Source organism: Tarenaya hassleriana, unplaced genomic scaffold, assembly GCF_000463585.1.
Source record: "Tarenaya hassleriana unplaced genomic scaffold, ASM46358v1 Cleome4, whole genome shotgun sequence".
In the NCBI taxonomy this organism is placed as follows: Eukaryota; Viridiplantae; Streptophyta; class Magnoliopsida; order Brassicales; family Cleomaceae; genus Tarenaya; species Tarenaya hassleriana.
The window spans coordinates 1,406,874-1,432,978 of NW_010966881.1; the positions used below are offsets into that span (position 1 = coordinate 1,406,874).

General features: G+C 38.5%; 5 protein-coding genes and 2 non-coding genes across 9 annotated transcripts in view; 3 read left to right on the forward strand and 4 right to left on the reverse strand.

Annotated features, from left to right (window-relative positions):
- Positions 1-1,288: 1,288 nt before the first annotated feature.
- LOC104823374 (receptor-like protein 12) lies at positions 1,289-4,876 on the forward strand. The gene has a single exon (XM_010554933.2). It carries the CDS (start codon positions 1,552-1,554, stop codon positions 4,744-4,746), a length of 3,195 nt encoding a protein of 1,064 aa, XP_010553235.1. The 5' UTR covers positions 1,289-1,551; the 3' UTR covers positions 4,747-4,876.
- Positions 4,877-5,476: 600 nt separating this feature from the next.
- On the reverse strand, positions 5,477-7,864 carry LOC104823375 (pyruvate decarboxylase 2-like). Its single transcript, XM_010554934.1, has 4 exons — positions 7,221-7,864; positions 6,924-7,087; positions 5,876-6,833; positions 5,477-5,786 (listed from the first exon to the last, which is right to left on the reverse strand). Exons 1-4 carry the CDS (start codon positions 7,752-7,754, stop codon positions 5,610-5,612), a joined length of 1,833 nt encoding a protein of 610 aa, XP_010553236.1. The 5' UTR covers positions 7,755-7,864; the 3' UTR covers positions 5,477-5,609.
- A 1,186-nt stretch (positions 7,865-9,050) lies between these two features.
- LOC104823376 (ERBB-3 BINDING PROTEIN 1-like) lies at positions 9,051-12,229 on the reverse strand. Its single transcript, XM_010554935.2, has 9 exons — positions 12,027-12,229; positions 11,794-11,878; positions 11,498-11,647; positions 11,234-11,387; positions 10,127-10,342; positions 9,899-10,035; positions 9,712-9,803; positions 9,434-9,616; positions 9,051-9,343 (listed from the first exon to the last, which is right to left on the reverse strand). Exons 1-9 carry the CDS (start codon positions 12,118-12,120, stop codon positions 9,285-9,287), a joined length of 1,170 nt encoding a protein of 389 aa, XP_010553237.1. The 5' UTR covers positions 12,121-12,229; the 3' UTR covers positions 9,051-9,284.
- Positions 12,230-12,764: 535 nt separating this feature from the next.
- TRNAM-CAU lies at positions 12,765-12,836 on the forward strand. Its single transcript has one exon. It is a non-coding gene; the product is annotated as a tRNA-Met (tRNA).
- A 2,646-nt stretch (positions 12,837-15,482) lies between these two features.
- LOC104823377 (AMP deaminase-like) lies at positions 15,483-21,322 on the forward strand. Its single transcript, XM_010554936.1, has 19 exons — positions 15,483-16,045; positions 16,776-16,951; positions 17,054-17,222; positions 17,550-17,728; positions 17,821-17,872; positions 17,978-18,105; positions 18,186-18,365; positions 18,458-18,525; positions 18,730-18,872; positions 19,019-19,080; positions 19,346-19,459; positions 19,552-19,692; positions 19,784-19,936; positions 20,024-20,077; positions 20,167-20,277; positions 20,363-20,536; positions 20,658-20,738; positions 20,831-20,929; positions 21,024-21,322. Exons 1-19 carry the CDS (start codon positions 15,658-15,660, stop codon positions 21,093-21,095), a joined length of 2,544 nt encoding a protein of 847 aa, XP_010553238.1. The 5' UTR covers positions 15,483-15,657; the 3' UTR covers positions 21,096-21,322.
- A 582-nt stretch (positions 21,323-21,904) lies between these two features.
- On the reverse strand, positions 21,905-21,977 carry TRNAA-AGC. Its single transcript has one exon. It is a non-coding gene; the product is annotated as a tRNA-Ala (tRNA).
- Positions 21,978-24,520: 2,543 nt separating this feature from the next.
- The window catches only part of LOC104823379 (trihelix transcription factor GT-3b), a 2,960-nt gene continuing 1,375 nt past the window's right edge, over positions 24,521-26,105 (reverse strand). Inside the window, exons 2-3 of one of the 3 annotated variants that reach the window (XM_010554937.1) lie at positions 25,854-26,062; positions 24,521-25,523 (exon numbers count right to left, since the gene is read on the reverse strand). In XM_010554937.1, the coding sequence (XP_010553239.1) occupies positions 24,921-25,523; positions 25,854-26,062 (812 nt within the window). In that variant the 3' untranslated portion in view covers positions 24,521-24,920. Of the gene's footprint in view, positions 25,524-25,853; positions 26,100-26,105 lie in introns of those variants that run through there. The other 2 variants (XM_010554939.1, XM_010554938.1) reach the window with 2 other exon arrangements.

Here is a 26,105-nt window from a genome sequence, read left to right on the forward strand (position 1 = left end):
GCTTTCTGTCTCTCTGTGTTGTTTTTTCTTCGCCGCCATTTATTGGACGCGTTTTCTTCCTCTTGACTTTTCGGCCGTTGTTACTAGCGACGACTCCCCCTCCTGACTTTAGCGTCGGGTTTTGATAAGAAAGAATCATATGCGCATACATATGAACGTATATATATATGTATATATGTATATATGTATGTACACACACAGGATAGGATTTCTAATGCCTTCTCTATCTAAATGTATATGGGCCATATTAATATGTATAGCGGTTGATGATATTGTAGCAAATAATAACTTGTCTATCCTTTTACCCAAAAAAAAAAAAACTTGTCTATCCTCTCTTTATTTTTAAAAAAATATATGATATTAATTTTGGAATTTGGAAACTGCTGGCCCATTTATCTTTCTTTGACCGAGGAATGAAATGGAATGCAAAATATTAACATAGAGATTAAATATAAATGCACTACAATTCTATACACGTCCTATTGAAATAGAAAGAAAAAGATCGACTAATCTTCTAATATTTACGTATTTCTAGTAACCTAAAGATCTTTATTTATAATATGAACTAACGCATAAGATATTTTATTATTCAGTAAAATGATCTATATAAAGATACAAAGTAATATAAAAAAATCGTTAATATATTATCATAAGGAAATCTACCGCGATTAAAAAATCAAAAGAAAAGTGAATAGAAATTATATTATTTTAGAAAATCTTCAAAGATATTCTAACACAATTCTAGATATATAGTGGAATTTAATTAAAAAATTTAATCCATTAGAATATAAAATTATAAAATTATATTTTTAATGAAATTTCAATCTCCATTGCTTTCCATAATTCCACGGCATAAACACATTTCTAAAATCCCCTCGTCAATGGTCCTACGTAGACTTCAACTTGAATTAGAGGGAGGACGCTTAGCATTTCTTAGAAGAAAAACAAATACACGTTAAGAGACATATCTGGATCCTTTTTCTCTGTATATATATGTATATATGTATATGTCTATGTATATGTATTTGTGATAAATCTCTATGTATAAGCGTATATATAATCTCAGCCTCCACTTGGTTCAGATATACAAGAATACAATGAATTAATAATAATAGGTATCAGACGGAACACATTAGAACACATAATCGATAATATTATGTAATACTCAGATTTAATTATATTTATGTTAGATAATTAGAATTTTTTAAAAAATATATATTTTATATCTATAAATATAGTCTCCTAAAACTTGAATAAAATATGTCCAATAAATCTCTAGTAATAATATACTTGGAAATTATCAAAGGTTGGTCCTATATCTTTTGCTGTGGTATCAAAGGAAAACAAATATGGTCCACTGTTTTAAAGGGCTTTCATTTTCCCAAGTTCAAACAAGACATTGAAGACAATAGACATAAGAGACTTTTGCTAATACAGTACTGTTTTGTCTGAATAAAACCCGTGTTTGTTTCTGCACCTTCTTTGGTTCCTCTCCAGACGCCCAAATATCTTTTTTTTTTTTTGTATATATACTTTCACCACACCACACCGATGAAAAGTTTAATTCTTCAGTGGCTTGTCTTGGTAGAAGCACTTGTGCTGCTAAGTGTGCCTGATCCAGTACAAGGGCAATGTCTTGACGATCAACGAGCTCTGTTGCTGCGACTAAGGAGCGGTCTCATCTTCAGTTCTGTTTCATCGACCAAGCTTAACGCTTGGAACCAGACCAGTGATTGTTGCCGATGGATTGGAGTGAAATGTGATGAAAAGGGTCGTGTTACTGGTCTTGATCTGAGCGCTGAGTCGATCAGTGGCGGCCTTGATGATTCTAGTGCTCTTTTCGATCTTTATCGTCTCCGGTCCCTGGATTTGAGCTTCAACGACTTGAATTATCCTCTGATACCATCACAGATTGGGAAACTGGCAAACCTGAAGCATCTCAACTTGTCTTATTCCGGATTTGGCGGCCAGATTCCTGGGAAAGTTTCAAACATGACACGTCTGGTCGTTCTTGACTTGACCACTTACTCCGCCAGTAACCGTTCGCTAAAACTGGAGAACCCGAATCTGGCTTCGTTTGTTCAGAACTTTGGGGAGCTTACAGAGCTGTATCTTGATGGGGTGAACGTCTCTGCAAAAGGAAAAGAATGGTGTGAGGCTTTGTCATCTTCACTACAAAATCTGAGAGTCTTGAGCATGTCTAATTGCTATCTCTCAGGTCCCATTGATACTTCTCTGCTGAAGCTGAAACACCTTGAGAAAATCCAGTTAGACAACAATGGTTTCTCAACTACAGTGCCTGATTTCTTTGGTGAGTTCAAGAACTTGTCTTTCCTGAGTCTAAGGTACTGTGGGTTTTCTGGAAGATTACCCGGGAAGGTGTTTCAGCTATCAAAATTGCAGACGCTTGATCTGTCAAACAATCCGATGCTTGAAGGTACCGTGATGGAATTTCCCGTGGATGGATCTCTGCAAATTCTGGCTCTTAGTAACACGAATTTCTTCGGGACGCTGCCTGAATCCATAGAGAACTTGGAATGGTTGTCCAGACTAGATCTTGCAGCCTGCAACTTCACTGGACAAATACCTCGGTCTACATCTATGCTCAAGCGTCTGGTTTACGTGGATTTGTCATCCAATAAGTTCACTGGCACAATACCGTCATTCACCATGCCAGAGAACTTGACAGGGATAATTCTGTCCAACAACAGCCTAATGGGAGAGCTTCCGGTTCACTGGGAAAGCCTCAATAATCTGCAGAATCTTGATCTAAGTGGCAACATGTTGAGTGGCAGGATCCCGCCATCTCTGTTTCTTCTCCCGTCATTGCGTACCATCCAGCTTTCTAATAACATGCTCTCAGGCTGGTTAGAGATCCCAACGAATGTGAGTTCTCGTAACCTGACCACTCTAGATTTGAGTAGCAACATTCTCCAGGGACCCATTAAGTCTGTCTTCGAACTCCGAGAGCTTAATTTCCTCTCCCTTGCTTATAATAACTTCAGTGGTTCTGTGGAACTGGGATGGTTTCAAAAGCTTGAAAATCTGAGCAGCCTTGATCTGTCCTACAACAGTTTGTCGGTTTACGGGACTGTTAACTCGTCTATTACCCAACTCACAAGATTAAGATTAGCTTTGTGCGGGTTAGATGGTTTTCCAGATTTGAAGAAACAATCAAGACTTGTTTTTCTGGACCTATCAGTCAATCAGATAAAAGGAGAAGTGCCGAATTGGTTATGGAAGGTGGGCAGTGGCTCTCTCATGCATCTGAATATTTCACATAATCAGCTTACGGCTTTTGAAGAAGACTATCAGATTCCCGACGCTCTCAGTGTTTTGGACCTCCATTACAACATGTTTGGTGGAAACCTTCCTTTGCTACCACCGGCTGCGATCTATCTGGATTACTCAGATAACAATTTCACTTCCTCAATTCCCTCCGATGTCGATAGAAACCTTAGCTTTTCTATTTACCTCTCCCTATCAAACAACAGTCTCACCGGATCAATCCCTGAAACAGTGTGCAGTGCTAAGTATCTTCAAGTTCTTGATTTGTCAGACAATAAGCTGAGCGGAGAAATACCAGAATGTCTCATGGAGAAGAGCTCAACACTAGGAGTTTTAAACCTCAGAAGAAACAATCTGAATGGGAGCCTGGGTGATTCTTTTCCCCGAAATTGTGCAATAGAAACTCTAGATCTAAGCAGCAACCGAATACGAGGACAAGTTCCAAGGTCCCTTGCCAACTGCTTAAAGCTGGAGGTTCTGAACATCGGGCACAATCAGATAAGTGATACCTTCCCATGCCACTTGAAGAACTTATCCACTCTACGCGTCGTTGTCCTGAAATCCAACAACTTCTCTGGTCCGATAGACTGCTCAGGAGATCATAGTCCATGGCCCATGCTTCAGATTGTCGATTTAGCCATGAACAAGTTTACGGGTGAACTCAAACAAGATTGCCTCATGAAATGGAAGGCAATGATGGGTGATGCAAATGCCACAACTTCCTACATCCGCTTCGACTTTCTACAGTTTAGTGGGTTTAGTTACTATCAGGACTCGGTAACATATACCTCAAAAGGCCAAGAGTTGGAGCTCTCGAAGATCCTGACAATCTACACGGCTATCGATCTCTCCAGCAACGATTTTCAAGGACCGATTCCAGATGCAATCGGAGAATTAAAAGAGCTCTGCATCCTCAACTTGTCACGCAATGCATTTACAGGACCAATCCCGTCTGTGTTAAGTAACTTGCAGCAGCTTGAATCTCTTGATCTCTCTTCAAACAACCTGACAGGAGAGATTCCTAAAGAGCTGACGAACCTGAACTTCCTTTCCTACCTCAACCTCTCTAATAACCAGTTGGTTGGAGAAATTCCAAAAGGACCGCAGTTCCAGACGTTCAGTGAAGAATCATTTGAAGGGAACAAAGGACTCTGTGGTATCCCTCTGAAGAAAAGGTGCAGAGCCACAGACAAGTCAGCATTATCTCATCAGCCCAGACACTCCAACTCCGAGGAGGACGATTCCGAATGGATATTCGTGAGTGCTGCTTTTGGGTTCGGTTTCGGGTTCTGGATCTTCATCGGCTCGCTTGTACTCTGGAGAAGATGGAGAACATGGTACAACATTCATGTTGACCAACTTCTCTTGATGATTTTCCCTCAGTTGGAGCAAACAAACAGAGGCCGTCGAACAAGAAAACAAAACAACAGAAACCCAAAAAGACGTTTCATAAGGTAAGTTGCATTGGTGGAGAAGCAATGGCGTTCAAATATTGTTCAATGGTCTGCATTTGACCACCCTCTTCTTGAACAAACCTCAAAGCGAGTATCTTTCTGCGTGCAAATTAATTTCTTTCAGCCAAGGATGTTACATAATTTCAAGCAGACACAGATCGATCCATCATGGGGTATGCATAGTACATAACCCCAAAACCCTAATCGCAACATTCATTCAAACTCTAGTGTCAGGGAGTGAAGAGAGTGAAGAAGAAAGCCAAAAACAAAAACAAAAAAAAAGAATCGCATACCTCAAACGACGCGAATCGATTCCGACAGAGAAATTTTACCTCGTTGATCTCGATGATCGACATCGTCGACGGAGAGATAAAATATCTCTGTCGGGATCGAACAGAGTTTTCGAAAAATTTCACCTCCAGTGATTCCTCTGATTTTGAAGAGTGGTGACAGTCATTTCAATTTCGATAATTTGGGAATCACAACCCCATCGTTCACATAACGGCTGATTTTTTTTCGTTCTAAAGACAACATAAGATTACGAGAAATTCTTGAAACGTGGCACACAAATATATTCATTTAAAAAACACTACAAAAATATACCGAATTTATTTATTTATTTTTTATCGATGTGGTGTGGTATTGTTTTTGTATATGATTCGAAGAGATTTGATCATTTTTAGATCATTCATATAGTTGTAATCATTTTTTTAAGTTGGAATATTTACGTAGCATATTTGAAAAGGGTTACAATTTTATATGATATGAGATTTTCCGCATGAAATTGGACACAATTTGGGAAACTCTTTTTTTTTTTTAAAACGGAAACAGAGTGTTGATTGGGAGAAAGACTGAAGAGAGGAAGGACTACTGAGGGTTAGGGGGGCGGCTGTTGGCAGAGGAGACACGAGATCCCCATTCCAGCAGCTCTCTGCTCGTATCATCCCTGTGCACTATCGCCTCTATGAACCACAGCCCCTCTCTCTTCTCCTCTTCCTCCGTCGCCATTTCTATCGCTTCCACCAGCTCCTCTTCGCTTCTCACCTGCCAACCCAACCACGGACATTATCATACACGCGGAGAAAGATTGTTCTCATGAACATCAGATGATGGACTAATGTAACATAGCTGACCTTGGCCGTCCAGCACTTGCCTTCCCCGTTGTGGATGGCGTCCACAAGCGCGGTGTAGTTCCAGTTCTTTATGACGTTGTACGGGCCGTCGTGGATTTCTACCTCGATCGTGTACCCTCCGTTGTTTATCAGAAATATTATGCTCTTCTGCCCCATCCTTATCATCGTCGACACCTCCTGTCCCGTCACCTGGAAACTACCGTCTCCTATGCATGCTATCACACGCTTCTCCGGTACTGCTTGCGCATATCCCAGCGTTGCTCCCACTGACCACCCTATCGATCCGTACTGCATCTGGAATTCGTACCCGCATCCCTCCGGCAGCTTCAGCTTCTGACAGTTGAACCAGGAATCTCCCGTTTCAGCAATCACAGCGGTTTCCCCATTCAGCAACCTCTGGATATGCTGAAACAGCACGTTAACCCTCAACGGCTCCTTCGGGTTATCTCTCAAAGGCTTCCCTTCCGTCACATAGATCCTGTGGTAGTTCTTGTAGGCTGTGTTGTTATGTGCCAATCGCTTCGCCAAATGGCTAAGGAAATCTTTCATAAGAACACACCCGAATGAAGGCCCGTTCCCTACCGTAACACCCTCTGGCTGCACGATGATTGCTTTCTCCTTCTTGAGAAGGAGAGAGTATCCGACCGAGCTGTAATCGTTGAAAATAGGACCCGCAAACACGTACGCATCTGCTGATTCAACAATCTCCTCGCAGAAGGGAGTGCTGACCGCTCCCCAGTACGTCCCTATGAAATGCGGGTGGTTCTCGGGTACCAGTCCCTTGGCAGACGGCATTACAGCAAGGGCATATCCAGACGCATCAGCTAGCTCGACGAAAGCTTCCATAGCCTTTGCAACTCGCATATTCGGTCCACCCACCATTACTGGTTTCACAGCTTTGTTCAAGAACTCGGCAGCTGCCTCTACCGCAGCCTCTAGACCCATCTGGTTACTCACCCTGTTACGAAAACCGAAGATCATCAGTCACTGTTAGGTTTACAGTTTGTGTTTCGCATAAAGGGATTGCAGGAGAAGAGGGAATTATTACTTGGGAGTAAGCGAGAATGGAACGGGATGGCGACTGAAAGTCGGATGAGGAATTGCAGGCAAGTTGCAGCTTACACTTAAGTAAACAGGTTTGCTTTCTTTCAGAGCAGTCGAAATCGCAGTATCGACGAGCTCGTGAGCATCTTCCAAGTTGTTGATCACAGCCTGTTCCGGCATGAATCAAACCCTCGTCACAATCATGCCCAAAATTTGAAAACCCGATATGGAAATCCAATTCGAGAATCCAGAATATAGCAACAAGAATCTCTATCTGAAGTATATGATTCATGGTTTTTACCTGATAACAAGTGATTGTCTGGAAGCACCGGAATTCCTGGCTGAAATCAGGTAAGCCAATGGTGTGATGAAGAATCCTGTTAGTCCCATAATCGTTGGAGTTGGGGCCGCCCACGATACAAATCACAGGCAGATTCTCACTGTAAGCGCCGGCGATCGCGTTCAGGACGCTCAAACCGCCGACGGTGAACGTAACGACGCAAGCGCCGACGCCGCGCGACCTAGCGTAACCGTCGGCGGCGTACCCGGCGTTGAGCTCGTTGCAGCACCCGATGAGTTTGAGCCTTGGCTCGGCGATCAGGTGGTCGAGAAGCGTCAGGTTAAAGTCTCCGGGAACGGAAAAGACATCGGTGACGCCGATCTCCACGAGCCGCCTCGCGAGGTGGCGACCGAGCGTCGCGTCGCTCGGACTGACGACGGCGGGGGAGTGTGACGTCGGAGAGCTCTCGATGGTGGAAACACCGCAGTTGGGAGAGCCGCCGATGTCATTGGACGCCGGAATACAAGAGTCGATGGATCCGACCTTAGTATCCATCGTGATCGATCGCTTCACTCTTCGAACCAAAAGTAAGAGAACCAGAGAGACTGAGAATACAATTCGAACACGAGAGAATTTCTGGGTGTAGTAGGGGAAAAAAACCCCGGGAAATGAAGAGAATATATAAAGGAAGAAAGGGATACCGCCATTAGAGAGGAGTTTGGTTTGGTTCCCGTGGCTGTGTTTGGTAAAAGAGTTAATTAATCGAGTGATTAGGCACTAAGTAAGTAGAGGGCTTAATGTTTTGGAAGGCACTGGTAATAACTGGGAGCGGTCATTTCTATTTATATTATTATATCAAATTTGGATTGAGTGTTATTGATAAATATGATTATTTTTGTATTCGATTTGAAATTAGTTTTTAAATTAATTTTTTCAATTTTAAAAATTATGGTTACAAGGTTTTTATAAACAACACAACTTTTATTTGTCTTGATCTGATTTAGCTTTTTGTGTATGGGAATTATCTGCATTGCCTTGATAAAAAAAACAACGTCACAGACAAGACAAAAACAGATCCAAAATTTCACAGATGATGACAAGAAAGATAAAAATAAAAATCTAAGATGTATGAATCGAATTAAACCAAACTGGGACGACACGTGTTTTTAACGAGTGTTCCTAAATTGTCGGTGAGAAGTGGATATTTTAAATTTAAAAAAAAATAATAATAATTGGTATAGAAGTGTCGAAGAGGGAAGGGGGAGTAGTGCCCTCGGTGGCGAGTGGCGACTACCTCTGAGGAACACTTCAAATTTGGAACTCTTTTAAAATTTGTAATTCGAGGTTGGCCACTGATAAGAAAAATTTATAATCTCGAATGCGAATGCCGTCCACGCTACTAATATCAGTCACACACAACATGCATACAATACATAAATAAATAAATGCTAATCTTGACAATATGCGACGCTGCGGCGATGGGAAGGCCAAACAACAGCCGCCAACTTTTGGTCCGAAAAAAAGGAAAACCAAAGGAGTTCCCACTTTTTTTTTTGTCTTAACATCAATTGATTGCTTAGTAAATGAATTTAACTTCACAAATCATAAAGTGAGGCCTACAGCAGACTTGTCAAATACACCAAAAGTGAATACAGCCTCCCCATGACTTTGTATCATATGATCATTCACACCACGACTGTTAGAGTTAGTTAGACTGATATCAAAACTTCCCATGCTCTGCAATTTCTCTCTTGTTTCCCCTTCTGAACCGTTAATAAAATATAGCGAAATAAATGTACAAACATGGCCCATGACCCACCCAGTCTACAACTAGTCACCTACAAAAGCCTGTTTATCTGCCAGTCTAAATTTGCTTTTCAATATGATAATAGAGAAAAGGTAGCCAAACAAAAATGTTGGAAGAACGTTTGGAAAGTCTACGAGAGAACAAATGCTATAACAAAAACATCTTATAGAAACAAAAAAAAAAACACAATACAAAGGAGAGAGTGCCCGACACAAGAAAAAAAAAAAATCCTCAACGAGGGGAAACACAACTAAACAAGAAGAAGATACCTTCTTTCCTCATTCTTCTTGAGCACCTTCCTCTGTTGTCTCACCCGCTTTTTCTCCTGCTTTCTTTCCTGCAATTTCCATGTCACCCATTTCCCGCTTTACTCAAAACCCTTTAAAAAAAAAACTGGGACAACATTACAAAAGTTGTCCTCTTTTACCTTTCTTCTTCTTCCCACCACCTTTCTTCTTTGTTTTGATACCCAAAGCCAACCAAGCTTTGATCTCGGGAGCATCATCGATTGTCTTGGTTGGTTGCAGCTCCTGAAGTGGATGAGAGGTGATCCTATCCGAACCGTTTGGCATCAGCAGTACCGTGAATTTTATGTGTGCTACAAAGTCCCCTGGAAATAACCCCACATCATGGAACACATTTATGTTAAATAGGCCCATCCGATTTCATGAAAGCCAACTGCATTGCAAATGTGTTTATCTTTACCGGGTTTCTCGTGAAGAACAGGATATGGCTCCAAGAGATCATGGTTGACACACTCCACAAGCCCGAGCCTTGCCCTTTTCTCCTCCAGAACCCTGTATTTTGTTACATAATCCCGCTAATGCTTTGTGGTGTTCAAAGTGATTTTTCAGCCCAGAGGGATGAAGAGCGACGGGTGGCGAAGGCAAACCTTGCTGAGAATGGAAAATGTGGATAATTCTGATTGATTTCACTGAAGATGAATCTGGACGCCTTCATCTTAAGATGATAACTTCTATCCGGAGATCTCTTGTAGACAGTCGTTTGCTTCTCATCTAGAAGCTTCGGCTGTAATTCTCAGATGGGTCATGCAAAAATAAGATCAAAAGATAAAGCTGATACAAATGGGCGTCAATATAATTTCAGCACTGCAAATTACCTTTCCATCACCAGTGCTAGTTACGATATCTATCGAGTAAACTTCATTCTCTTCAAACTCCACATCTTCAACCCGTGTCTCTGGATTGGATACACTAAGGACAACCTTGTTTCCATCTATAACAAACTGCTTCATCTGGTGACTTAGAACACCCTCCACGATTTTACAGTCATAAGCTTCAGCTACCTTCTGGATAGCCTCACTTACCTCCTGGTTCTGTCACAAGAAGACAAACATTTGGTTAATAATACCTTCACAGAAGAATTTTGGAATGTGTACGACTAAACAGGATGTAGTAGCTAACTAATTTCATAACAAAAATATCAAAATAATTCCCCAAATCAGAGTAACTATGACACAGAGCTTCATTTGGATGAAAATCCATAGCTTTTTAGGTGATTTTCATCCTCGGGGAAATCAGACATCAAACACTTCTGTAGGAGATAGCAGAAAAAAATAATCAAAATCTCAAAAGCACTCAAGAAACGAGGGAAAGAAGAGAGCTCAACAATACAAGTGAGCTGAGCGACACAATAAACTTAAATCAAACTAAATTTATAAGTAAGCACTGTGTTCATCACATTGAATTGCATGTAGAACAGAAAAGACCCATAAACAAGGTACATTTCCACAATTCTCCTTCCGCTTCTATAAAACATTAATTCATCAGAAGGCTAACATAGTTTGACAACATCTTTTTCGAAGAAATAAAAAATGTAATGTAAGTTGTAACCCTGTACAGGCGATAGATATCAACACAAGAAGCATCAACCTTAATAAGCCTTAGTCGGGTGTAGAATTGATATCGGCAACAGGGAAAAGAGGAAATCTAAAATAGAATGATCTCCTCGGCAAAGTTGCCACATGAATAAATACACTTAATCCTCGACAACTACTCAAATAGCAAACTCCGATGCAAAACCACATCCCATCAGGGAATGTTAAATCCATATCCAACAGCATGTGCTCGTGTCTGAGTTTGCAGCACTTAAAGACAATAATAATTCAAGCAACAAATGCAATACACAGACATACATAATTACATATACGTGCAAGCCTACATATATGAGGGAGAGAAGTCATTCGTCGGAAATATACGGAACGTACCTTCTTCCCAGGCCTCACAAGCCTCAGAGCAACTTCAGCGGCAGTGTTTGCAGCTGCAATAACATCAGCTTTACGTCCTGTAATCGGCCCTTCCTGAAGGACAATTGTTTGCGCAACAACTGCAATGAACCCATCAATGTGACATCCCATATCACTGCATCATAAACAACAAAAAAGAACATTAGAAACTCATACAAATACAACAAGGGAAAAAAAACAAGTTGCGTACTTAACACGCGAAATTGGGATCCAAAGACAGCTTACATTTTCACCATATCACCTTCTTCCAGCACTGTTTCATCGCTGGCAAGGGGAGAGAAATGGCATACGGTGTTGTTGACAGAGATGCATGTTGGAAAAGCAAGGCCTCGTTCGATCTTCTTCTTTACATTCTTGTACATATTCCCTGTTTGTCTTTATATACAACAAGTAACACAGAAACAGAAAATTAACCTCAAGAGAACACAAAACACATCTAAATACCCAAATCCAATGGAAAACAGTTATTCGGAAGAAAAAAAACACTCAAAGAAGGTGAATTAATAGAGATAAATTCTCACTCTCTGATGAACGCGTCTCCTTTCTCGCATATATCAACAATCTTGGCTTTCGGTTTGCATTCTGATACGACAAGATGCAACGCCTCTGCCATTTCAATACAAGAGCAATATCGAAGAACCAACCATCAGAAACTTCGAAGACAATTCTATGAAATCGAAAACTGAGCGAAAAAAAATGATAAATAGCTTCGACGAAAGAACAACCGAATGGAGGAGAGAATGAGAGAAATTACTGTTAATGATCTCGGCGGCGCTTTTGTACTTGGTGACAACATCGGAAGAAGTGAGATCCAACTCCTTCTCCTCTCTCTCGTCGTCCGAACTCATATCCGAAAAAAATGGTAGAGACCAAACCAGAAGGAGAAGAAGGAAATTCAAGAAGATAGAGCTAGGGTTTAAGAAATGGGAAAGGAGGGAGAAGAGACGGATGAGGAACGAAGTTGGCTGAAATAGAAGCTAGGGTTTATAATACATTTAGGGTTCCTCCCACGTTCGGGCACTTGGGCCGAACGAAGGCTTAAAGCTTCAGGCCTAGTGTTGATATTTCGCAATTGCCGGATTTGGCCCAATACGTTAAATAAATTTCATAACGTATTGCGATAATTTTATAAATAATATTAAAAAATAAATGAATCAAGGTAGCAAACAAACTAAACAAAAAAAAAAATAACACAATTTTGATGCATATATATTATATATATGTGCTTGTGGAGGAATAATATAAAAACTCGGAAATGGGAAAGAAAAAATTATCGTTTCTGAAGATATTTTGTCGCAAATTAGGATGCTGACTAAGCGGCGACATGTCAGCATTAGATGAGGGCGATGTTCATTAACTGCCACGTGTTCCCCTCAGCACCGTGCGGAGCCAAGCCAATCTCGCGCCGCATTCCACCGGAGAAAATCTCCACGTCGAATTTCCCTTTTTATTATATTGCTTTTGTATAATTATGTATATCATTCATCAACGAATCAGAGTGGCGCAGCGGAAGCGTGGTGGGCCCATAACCCACAGGTCCCTGGATCGAAACCAGGCTCTGATAAAATCTGAGTGGCTTCCGCCTAAATTTTTCCCTTTTTTTCCCTTTTAAATTACTTTCCTGCCCCTATCAAGCCCAGCAAGAATTCTACATTTGTATTTTAAATCCACCGGCCCAATGTTTCAGTTTTAACCCAAGCCCAGTTGCTAAACCGAAGAAGATCATTAAAAAAAAAACGCCTGATACGTGAATTATGAAGGCTGGCCCACTTGGTACGAAAGATCATATGATACAAATTAGGGGTGGCCATTTCGTTATTAACCGAATAACCGAATCGAACCGAATAAGACATAATCGTACCCGAACCGAATCCGACATTAAAACCGAACGGTTATGATTTTCTTAAACCAGAAAAACCGAAACCGAACCGAACTGAATAAAAAATAACCGAAAAAACCGAGAAGAGAATAACCGACAATTTCTTTGGAAAATTGAACTTTTTACCAAAACCGATCCGAACCCGAACCGAAACAAATTGAAATTTATATGAAAACCGAATGGTTATAGTTTTTCTATAACCGAAATAACCGAACCAAACCCGAACCGAAACCCGAATTGGCCACCCCTAATACAAATATTTACAGTTTTTTGTGATGCCAACTAATTTTACCAAAGATCTAGGGAGTTAATTGAAGCTTTTACATTTTATATGTATTATGACCAATCCCCCATTGACCAGAATTTCCCGTAGCCATTTTTTTTTTTATCAAAAGTGAGACACGACACGACACGACTCTGACTCGGGCTCAGTGACTCGTGGCCAAATCAGTCACGAATATTCCCAAGCACCAATAATGAACGATTCATGACGAGCTTTCACAATCTGTTACTATAATTATTGTCTCAAGAATAACAAACTGTTTAGTTTATATAAAATAAAATAAAAAACTTACCTCGTACTTTACGTCGTATTGCTTCAGCTCCTCATATTGATTTGTACACAATTGATTAATTACCAATATGATGGCTCGTATATATTCATTTACTCGTGTCAATATTTTTGTAAAGTTTGTGGCTTTTATTTAAAATTTTAATATTATAGGTGGTGTGTGGTTTTCTCCTGCCGTATATATCTTTTTAAAAAAATATATTTTATGGTAATAAACTATGCTTTTATGGGATAATTCTAAGAGATATTCTTTGGCTATTCTTCCCAATTCTAGCCAACTGGATTTTATTTCCATGTATATGGTGTGTAATGTGTATATATATATGGATGATTTTAAACTTTTAACATTTCTTATTATGGCGATCGAAATGCATGCATATGTTTATAGGATTTAATTTACTTGTAACAACAGTGGAAACCATGGTTCGAAACCGTCCGAAAAAGTTTATTTTAAACCCCATAAATATGAAAAGCAAGGTGTACCCATTTTTTATTTCGGATAATATTTCAATTTTACGTTAGAGACTATAGATATATATAGTACAGGATTTAGCATGCATATCGACTATTTGTCTCTCGTGGTCCCATTCTTCAAGTACGTTGTATTTTTTGTATTATTGATCTACCATACGATGGCAGAGATTATGGATGATTTAATTAAATATTTTATTTTGTCAGATATGTCATTGTCTCCCCACTCGTTTTAACTTTTAACAATAAAAAAAAATCTGTAAAAGAAAAAACAATGTTTTGTGATAGAAATCGATTTATCTTTTTGTGATTTAAATCTATCGTTGAACTCGACGAGTTTGAAATACCAATATTCCGACAAGGTACATGTTTCATTCAACTGTGTACAGATCGAGAAATAATTTCTTTAATAAGACAAGTTCACCGTGGATTCGGATTTAATTTTTAAATTCAGTTTTAAAGTTATACCGATATAATAATATTGTTTCATTTATAATTTTCTCTACTTGTATCTATTCGTAGATATTAAAATTAACTTTTTAATGATATATAAAACGTATAATTTGGTTGTATATATTGAAAATTGAGATCGAAAAATAATTCGTAAACAAAAATATAAAATAACACACTAATAATAAAAAAAAATGAATATAAATACCAATGATATGATTTTTATGCAGTAATGGAGGCGATTAGTGGGAATCCGACACAAAAGAGAACCTCGTCAAAAAGTTTATCGCTCCTTAGTCGCTGTCACATACATCTCTCGTACACGTACACCACTACACAGAGAACCCGGACCATAATCTGTCCAAAATTTACACTTGTTAAAAATTTCTATACGTATCTTTCTCTAAATATAACTATGTAAGTAAAATAACAATATAATCACATGTTGATAACATTTATTATAAAATTAAATTTACCGTGGACACCAATTCGTCACTATTTGATAAAATCATTATAAATTTACCGTTATTACCAATTTGTATATCATAATAATATCATTTTGGTTACAGATTTACATACTGAGAATGATATTCGAAGAAGTAGTTTTAAAAAATAAAGATATTTTGGATATTCTCTGCATTGAAATTAAAACGGAGTTTCATAAAATGTAATTTTTTAATCTATAATGAATTAAAACTAATTTAAAAAAACAATCAAAACTAAATATTTTTTAAAAATGAAATTCGAATTAGGAAGAAATCTAAATACGTAAAGAAATCCAACGGAAAGTCCAAATATTTATGTCGAGAAGAAAATGTTAGTGCCGAAAAAAGGGAAAGAAAACGAGGATACACCCTTTGGTCCGATGGGGGTGGTGAATCTGGGTGGGCCTATAAATATCCATCGAGACTAGGGAAGACGAAGTTTTCTTCTTTCTTTCTTCTCCACTTCATACGAGCGGGTTCGGTGGCTTCTTCTCCACTCTCACTTGTGCAGATATTCTGATCCAACTCCATGGAATCGAGCGTATTGCATCTGGCCATGGCGGCTCTCTTCGGGGCTTCCTTCGTTGCTGTTTCGGCGTATTTCATGCACCGGAAGACGCTGAACCAGTTGCTTGAGTTTGCCAAGGCGATGGAGAGGGAGAGAGAAAGGCAGAGAGAGAGCGAGTTTCCCGAAGGAGATTTGCCGCAGCAACACCTGAAGGAACGGCGGAGCAACGGCCTGAGGATGGGTAACGGTTACTACCGCCGTGGCTCGACGTCGCTTCCCGATGTCACGGACTTTTCCGGTGGAACCGACAGCGGCGGTGGCGGTGGAGGAGACGAGAGGCCCGTCAATGGCAACTTCATCGTGGACGGAATCCCTCGTGGGTTGCCGAAACTTCAGACGCCATCTGAAGGTATGCAAGTTTCCGATCGATTATACCAAGTATTCACTGTTCGGATTAGGTTTTAGCTTTAGCTTTAGCTTAAAACGGGGGTTAAATAATCGTGGTGTTTTTTTTTTTTTTTTTTGTGAATGCGAGAATCTGCGCACCAGATATTGCTCGATTTTGATCTTGTCGTTATGAAATGGTATTTGGACTTGATAGACGATGTTAAAGTGGGGAAAGATTCTTTGCTTTTCGGTGGAATGTCAGTGATATTTGCTTTTCTGTCATCATTTGCGAGATGATGTCTGAATCTAGAAGTTATTATGTTCATTTGGTATATGAAATGTAAAAGAACTTCAAGGAAGAAGCCACAAGCAGATGTCTAGTAAGGCTTTTGATACTTACACTAACTCGAAGCATTTCAGTGTAGAATATGTTTTGCCCTCTTTTGCAATTCTTGCCATGGGCTTTCTTCTCTGAAAAGTTTGTCTATGGGGATTTGTGGAGGGATGCACTGTGTTGTAATACTCTGCTACATTGTTTACTTTCTTGTTTCTACTTAATGCAATGCATGTTTAAGTGAATTGACACTCATCAAAATCTTTTGAATGTCATGGCACCAACGTGGTAAAAAGGGTCATGTGTTGATTTCTCTATGCTGTTACTACCCGACGTTTTGTGTATTCGTCAGATTTCTTTATCGGCAATGAATTATCATCAGGTGATTTGTCATTGCTGATAGCCTGTAATCTTCCAGGGAGATCTTCTGGACACACGAATTCTACCAGGAAAACTGGAGCTATTATCAGGCCGATTTCTCCAAAATCTCCTGTTGCTAGTGCCTTTGAGAGTGTGGAAGAATCAGACGATGAAGATAATATGACAGATTGTGCTGCTCAGGATGCTTCATATTTGCACACCAATGGGGATACGGTGAGTTGCTTTAATCAACATTCGATATTTATGTCCGTCTTTACGTTTCAGCGGGAAAACAGGGAGTTGGTGTTTGGGCTTATACTTAAGATCTGCATGTAGGCTGCAAATGACAATGGAGAACAAATAACCATGGCTGCTTCAAGCATGATTCGATCCCACAGTGTATCTGGTGACCTGCATGGAGTTCAGCCTGATCCTATAGCGGCTGACATTCTGCGTAAAGAGCCAGAGCAAGAATCCTTTGTCCGTCTTAACATTTCCCCTATGGGTAATTAACCACCACTCTGATCACTTTTATGGGTTGTCTCACTTGATTCCAGTAACTATTGTGCGCGATATATAGAATCGCTTGGATTTCAGTACTAGTGTCCTGTCATTACCAATCATGGCATGTTTACATACATGTTTATGTATGTAAACATGTTGATTAGTTGACATGTTTACAACTAATCAACTATATTTTGGAATTTGAATATGAAAAGAAACTCTGAATTAAATGCATTACTCTCCGTGGGAGCTGAAACTTTATGGGTAGCGACAGCTAGTGTTCGAGGGAAATGTTTTTCTATTGTCTCTTACATATATTTTCTGCTAGAGATGCCAACACCGGATGAAGTTGAATCGTATAGATGTATTCAAGAATGTCTTGAGTTGCGGAAAAGGTATGTCTTCAGAGAATCAGTTGCTCCATGGGAAAAAGAAGTCATATCTGATCCTAGTACCCCTAAGCCCAATCCAGAGCCTTTCGCATACACTCCTCAGGGGAAATCCGATGTGAGTTAATGCTTCTTTACACGGCTAATATTGCGAAGGACAAAATGCAAACTAAAGTGAATCTAAATTTTCTTACATTTATTTTTTAACAGCATTTCTTTGAGATGCAAGATGGCATTGTCCATGTGTTTGCAAACAAAGATGGTAAGGGGCTGAGTGTCTAAATTTAAACGCTTCATTGTCCCGTTGGTGCAAAATTAGTTTGTGTTCACTCCTTTTGTTTTGCCCTACACTGTTCTTTGCTACCAGCAAAAGAAGAGCTCTTCCATGTGGCTGATGCAACAACATTTTTCACCGACTTGCATTACATACTTAAAGTCATAGCTGCGGGAAATATTCGAACTTTATGCCATCGTCGTTTGGTGCTCCTTGAACAGGTGAGGCTTCTGAATAGACAACTACGACTGAATGTTGATTATAAAGTTTCACATGTTGATGGCGTTTCTCTTGATTTCAGAAATTCAATCTCCATTTAATGCTTAATGCGGATAAAGAATTCCTCGCTCAGAAAAGTGCACCACATCGTGACTTTTATAACGTCAGGAAGGTTGACACTCATATTCATCATTCAGCCTGCATGAACCAGAAACACCTTTTAAGGTTTATTAAGTCAAAGCTCAGGAAAGAACCCGATGAGGTAACTGATAACTTATATGTCCAGGCAAGAGTCTAGACAAATTTTTTTTTTCAATTTGAGGAACTTATGTTCTCTTGCTCTTCTCTATTCAGGTTGTAATATTTCGAGATGGGACGTATTTGACCTTGAAAGAAGTTTTTGAGAGCTTGGATTTGACTGGGTAATGGCATATCCATATGTTCCTGTACAGAGAATTTCCAAGAATACTACTTCAAATCACCCTATTTATCTGTCTGCAAAACGGTTTAATGACTCCCATAGAGAGCACGTAATTGTTGCCGAGATGCATTAAGCCTGCCTCTTTGTGATGTGTCGGCCTTTAACCATTAAATTTTGAGACATAATCCTCTTCCTCTTGTACCAGGTATGATCTGAACGTCGATCTTTTGGATGTTCATGCAGACAAGAGTACCTTTCATCGTTTTGACAAGTTCAATCTTAAGTATAATCCTTGTGGTCAAAGTAGGCTAAGGGAGATTTTCCTTAAACAGGATAATCTCATCCAAGGTAACCATTATTATCTTAGTCACTCTTCCCTGACATGGATAAATATTTTGTGCTACTGTCATGCACACGCATATAATGGCAATGACTGATGAGTCCAAAACTTGACCTGTTGGTTCTTTTTTTTTTCTTTTTATCTTTTGACACAGGCCGTTTTCTTGGCGAGATAACAAAGCAAGTCATTTTGGACCTTGAAGCTAGTAAATATCAGGTAAGCAGCTTGCATCACTAGCACCTGTACACATAACTCACACTGGTATGTGCTGTTGTCTTATGAATTAACGAGGACCAACACATAACAAAAGAACACCTCTTCCCGACTTTTTATGCTTGATGTAAACTTCTGTGGTGCTAATATGATGCATTGACTTGATCCTTCGATCAGATGTAAGAGTTTCTGTTTGTTTTCTCTGTCAACCAGCCTTTGTCAAGGGAGATTGTATTGATCGCCCTGATGGTTTCTGTAAATGCTGCAGATGGCTGAATACAGAATCTCTATATATGGCAGAAAAATGAGTGAGTGGGACCAACTGGCTAGTTGGATTGTGAACAATGATTTATACAGCGAGAATGTTGTTTGGTTAATTCAGGTTTGCCATCAATTTGGTGTTTTGTATTGCTTTCTCACCCTCTCTCTCACACACACAATGTACTGAGCTAAATTTTACTGTCTGCCCACTAGCTTCCACGTCTGTACAACGTGTACAAGGAGATGGGCATAGTGACATCTTTCCAGAACATCCTTGACAATATATTCATTCCGTTATTTGAAGTCACGGTGGATCCCAATTCACACCCCCAACTTCATGTTTTCTTGAATCAGGTTTACATCGATACAGAGTCTTTTATCTGTGTGTCTCATTGACAATATATTCATAGCTTGACCGATGGCTGTCTCTTGATTTGCATTCCAGGTGGTTGGGTTCGACCTGGTGGATGATGAAAGCAAACCCGAAAGACGCCCAACAAAACACATGCCCACTCCAGCCGAGTGGACTAACGCCTTCAACCCTGCATTTTCATACTATCTGTATTATTGTTACGCTAACCTCTACGTGTTAAATAAGGTGCCATTTCTTCGACTTCTTTCTTCGACTTTCTTTGTGTTATAGTAAATTCTTTAAGCTATAGATATCTCTTTTATCTTCCTTCAGTTTCGCGAGTCAAAGGGCCTAACAACAATCAAGCTGCGGCCGCATTCTGGGGAGGTGTTTGTTTACTTTGTTTGTGCATATCAAAATCTTTTTTTTTCTTGTATCAGATAATGTATTAAGTTGGAAGCTTTTACAAATATCAGGCAGGTGATATCGACCACCTTGCTGCTACATTTCTCACCTGTCACAACATTTCGCATGGAATCAATCTGCGGAAATCTCCCGTGCTGCAGTATCTCTACTACCTTGCACAGGTTTGATTGAGGTCCTCTTTCTTGGAAGTCAATGATTTTTAATGCGAGAAGGAGAACATCTAACCGGGAACTGTGTTTCGAATAGATCGGTCTGGCAATGTCACCTCTGAGCAACAACTCTTTGTTTTTGGATTACCACCGAAACCCATTTCCCATGTTTTTCCTAAGGGGACTCAATGTTTCCCTCTCAACGGACGATCCTCTCCAGATTCACCTAACTAAAGAGCCTCTCCTGGAAGAATACAGCATCGCTGCCTCTGTAAGTCTTCTAGCCTCTTTGACTGTGTTCATTCTGAATTCATGCGGCCGACTCCAACAAATAAACTGGGGATTAAGGCGATGTTGATGTTGATAGACTTTTTGCGGTGGTGTGGATGCAGGTGTGGAAGTTGAGTTCATGTGATCTGTGTGAGATAGCTCGAAACTCGGTTTACCAGTCAGGTTTCTCACATGCCCAGAAGGTAAACATACACAACTCTGCTCACATGCAGGATTCTTCAGCTACTGTTAACATGGACTCATCCTCTCGTGCGTTGTTGTGTGTTGTATAAAGTCACACTGGATGGGTAAAGATTACTACAAAAGGGGACCAGACGGGAACGATGTCCACAAGACGAATGTGCCCCACATCAGGGTTGAATTCCGCCACACGGTATATTATAAAAGAAGTTATTTATATATGTTTACTAAAGAGCATTTAAAAAAAGACGATTTCGACATTTTTTTTATATTGGATGCATTTGCAGATATGGAGAGAGGAGATGCGACAGGTTTATGTGGGCAATAATACCCTTATCCAGGACGAAATCATTCCATGATCTCACAAGCTCGAGAGAATGACCCGTCCATCTTATTGTACGAAACAAAAGCCATCACATAGCTACAGACTCTAGGCATGGCCCGGATCCCGTTTTTGGACAGCAGCAAGGTTTACTTTATGACATATATATATATATATATATATATATATATATATATATATATGTGTGTATCATTTTCATGAAACACTCGCTATTTGAGAATGTAAAAGGTGCAGAATCTTCCTTGGGGGTGGGTACGTAGAATAAGGATATGTATACTGCGTGAGGTTCGTAGGTGGATGAATGCCGTTTTAATCTACAAATAACCACTCCTCTACATGGAGCACGAGCACTAGGAACGTAAAACTACGCCTCGCATGCTGTCTCGGCGAGTCAGTCTATATTTTTTCGAACCGGATTCAGAATATTTAAGCCTAAAAAATTGGGTCAAATAAATCAGTTCGTCATGAGTCGGACTCGTGGCGAATCACCTCGGCGAGTCCACGGACTGACTCGTGGATCAGAAAAAAAAATTAATTTATAATATTTTTGTATAATTTTAAATATTTTTATTATATATTTAATTTGTTTTGTTTAAAATTTTTAAATTTTTATTATATTTTAAATATAATTATCTCGTTTGATTCGTGGGTTAAGACGATATGGATTGAGATTGATATATTTTTGACTCGTTGAAAAACGGATTGAGTTAAAATGGGCTAAAAGATTCTTATATCGAATATCGAAATGAGTCGGGTTGGGTCGGACCAGCCTGCTTTACGGACGCGCACACGGCAAAGGAATATTATATAAGAAAAAATCAAAGATGGAGATGCGGGGTATCGATCCCCGTACCTCTCGCATGCTAAGCGAGCGCTCTACCATCTGAGCTACATCCCCTATTGTTGGGTTATAATAATCGGTCAAAATTGATTTTGAGTTCGTTAACGGTTTTTTATTTTCGAGATTCGGAATCTGTTGTCGTTCAGGTATCCAATTACTTAACTTATAAGGGGTTGAGACTTGAGAGCATACATCCAAAAAAGATAGAGGCGATTTTGACGGAATTCAATTTAAATAGAAAACACACTAATATCTAAATTGTATATAAATTAAAATCTTTTATATTTTTCAATAATATTGAATGTTCTTCTATATTTATTATTTACCCTGTAACTTTTAAATTTGAAAAGAAACACTTCACGCGGACCTTTTTATTCTCTCTTTTTTTTTTTTTTGCAAACACTAATCAATTTAAATCATGAATTATTTACTTGTTTAAAAGTCCCATACAAAAAATCATCGTAATTAACTAATCTCACGATAAATGGGGGTATGTTCTTTTGTGTATTTATTTTCTCGGTCGTAATTAACCGATCTTAACCTGTTGACTTTTGGGAGGGGGAAATAAAAGGACCAAAAAGTCAGCGAATCAGTTGGCTCTATCCTCTATGAATAAATTAATTCTAAATCTGTCGGCTTCTGAAATTGTTTCGTAGCATTTACCATTCATTTCATTGCCCAACAAAAGATGACCATACATTTCATTGTTTTTTATGCATTAATTAGTTCTTATAGAATTTTAATCATATAACAATAAGCATTGATACGTGTGTATATATATACACATGTATGTGTGTGTATCTTTAAAATATAAATTTAGACTGAGTAGAAGGATTAAAAAAGGATCTTGACCGATTAAAGAGAAAATACAATAGTATAATAATAATAATAATAATAGTAAATGAAGGTCATTGAAAATCTAAAGTTGGAAAATAATATCTGGAGGTCAAAGTATCCAAAAGAAACATAAAACGAATCAAAATAAGCGGATCGATTTCATTGGCCATGGTTCATCAATGAGACAAGTTGGGGCTTTTGGAACCAGAAGGGGATTGTGTCGTGTGACATATTTGTAATCTTCCCCCTTTAATTAAAGACGGTCTGCAATTTAACAATTTATGCTCTCCCACTTCCAGAAGTTAGAAATATTTACTGCCATTTAAACTTTCATTGGCTTGTAATTTAATTCAAAAACCATTTCATCGCCCATCAATATTGACGATCATAATAGAATTTGTGGGACAAGTATTTTAGAATTTGCATGAAAACAATTTTATATTTGATTTTTTTTCGTCAATCAATCATATTCAAAAGAAGATGTAGTTTATCTATTTCCTTGGTAATTTTTTTTTATAGTTACGTTGTTATTATATATTATATTGTTTGTGAATGTTTAAGATGACAAAAAAAATCACATTTCATAAAAAAAACAAAATATAATAAAATTAAAACCAACTGTATGGACTATTACAAGTTTTACATGATCATTATCCAAATACTATATGATATTACAAAAAAAAAATATATAACAAGTATATACATGTCGATATAATCATTGTAAGATATCATATATCACATTTATCAAAAAAGGATATCATATATCACAATATAAAGTTGTACCAAAAATAAATATAATCTATATGTGGGAGAAAGATCACTATGTCTGCCACTTATCCCCTCCCAACATCGGACAGAATTCGATATCCTCGATGATCGAAAGATTTCTTTAGATAATGGCAAAACAATTATGTCCAAAAAATAATAATGAAAAGATTTTTTTGATGAAAAGATATTCACATGCATATATATATATATATCAACAGCTCTATAGGGTTTCTCATCTTTGCCCGACCGCATTCATAAACCCAAAAGAAAAACGAATACATATAATATTTGCATGAATTTTCATGATATCTTAAAGACATTAGTTCTTGAAAGCGGTAACGTAGTTACATACAGCCACAGGACCGGCTATAAGGTCTATACGACGGATAACACCCAGAATTTTCGGGGTGTTTTTTTTTGTTTATTAAAAAGTTAACCATTGATTTTAGGATAAAGATGCGTGTGTGTGTGTGTGTGTATACAATATTTTGGGAAAAAAATGTCAATTTTTTCTTTCAAAAAGACAACTAATATTGGTTTAAAATATTACGATAGACCTTTTTCCCCCACAATACATATCAGATGACAAAAATACAAAAAAAAAAGATGGACTATTTATATTAATTAAGAAAGTAAACCAATAGATACAGTTTGTATGTATAAAATAAAATAGTAACAAAATTTAAAAAACGTCTCAATTCAAAATTAGTTTTTAAAATATCATCCAAAATTCCAAATACATTAGTTTTGTATATATTTTATTACATCTTTCATTAGATTTTTATATGTTTTTTTATCTATTACAGTATTATTCATAGTTTAAAAAAAAGAAAAAAATTAAAATTTTAATTTTGATCAAATGCTTATTATAAATTACAATTTTAAAATACAGTTTTTTAGTACAGAACCCTCGAAAAATTTGAGACCAACTAAAGAAAACAGTAACAAGGCAAGTAAAACTAATCAACTTAATTATTATTACAAAGACATCATCATAATAAAAAAATATATATATTATTTGATCATAACTTAAATCCACGTATCTATATAACTCATCCAAGTAACTCCTACTATAAACAGGTAAAAATTAAATGTCCTTTGATGACATTTGCGTGTTGGATTCTAACCTTAAAGATCAGAAGCTTTAACCCACAAAAAAAAAAAAAAACTAAGTTAAAGAAATAGAGAGAGAGGGAACCTTGGTGACCAAGTCATTTTAGAAAGGCATCCATTTTCCTCTAATGATAATATTGAAGCTAAATGTTGTTATCCTTTTTATCTTCTTCAACTGTCCTATGTCCATAATCATCGGAACTCGGTTTAAATTAAATGATTTGGTCCTCGTTTTCTAATGAAGAGAAACAAAAAATGATCAAATCATTTTAGAGCTCTAAATCAGAGAGAACCTTCTCTTGTGAATTTGGAGAGCAAAGCATTGATAAGGGCATCCCTCTTCTCGGCCCTCGCTTCCTCCCTCGCACGTCGCTGCTCCTCTTTCTCTCGCCACATTCGCTCCATGGCCAACCTCTCCTTCTCGAGATCCTCCATCTTCCTCCTCCACTCTTCCTCCTTCTCCGCTCTCTCCTTCTCTCTCGCCTCCCACGCCTCTCTCCATTCCCTCTCCATTCTCAGTTGTTGCCTCACAAACTCTTCCAACACCTCCCTCATACCCATATTACCATAACTACTGCCACTACTGAGACCGCCCTTTCGCTTCTTTTGAACGTTCTTCCTCGGATTTTGCTTTTTCGGGTTTCTGCTGATTACATCTCCTATCAGTTCCTCACTCACCATCTCTTCGTTTACATTCTCATCTTCCTCGTCCGAGGAAAACTGCTCTGAGCTGGCTTTCTTCTTGCCACTAGTTCCTACTCCCCCTCCTCCTCCTTCGGCTTCTGCCCATAACATTCTCTGCATTCTTGATGTGAAAATCACTTGCATATCATCATAGAACGGGAATTGCTGCCTCGCCATCTCCGGCTCCATCGTCTCACATCCCTAGTTGATAGCCATAACACGAACCCAGATAACATATATAATACAGCCATATATATATATATATATATATATATATATATTTAGAAAGCTATATAACTTATAAATATCATCATCAAGCCGATAACGAAAAAGGGTTCCATGCACGACCTCGCCAAGTGTAAAGAGTGGATCATCAAATATAAAAACCTAAATCTAGGTATAAGAGATCATCAAATTATAAACTATACAATTCCTTTGCTATCTCAAGTAGAAAAACCCATTTCAGATTAATATATATATCGTTGTGCATATGCAAAAAAAGAAAGAAAGATAGAATATAGAAGAAGAAACCTTGAAGCGAGTGAAGAGGTTCTTCCACTTGCACTTGCACTGTTCAGGGCTGCGAAGAAAACCCTTATCCCTCATCTTGTTGGAGACAACTTCCCACAAAAGTTTGTTCCTCTTAGTTTCCATGAACGTCTGATCAAGCTCTGCCCTTATCCCTATCATCTCCTTCGTCTCCTCCACGCTCCACTGCGGAAACCTATCCCCTCCTCCTCCTGCCGTCGCCTCCACCGCCATACTCTGCGTCTGCGGCTGGTG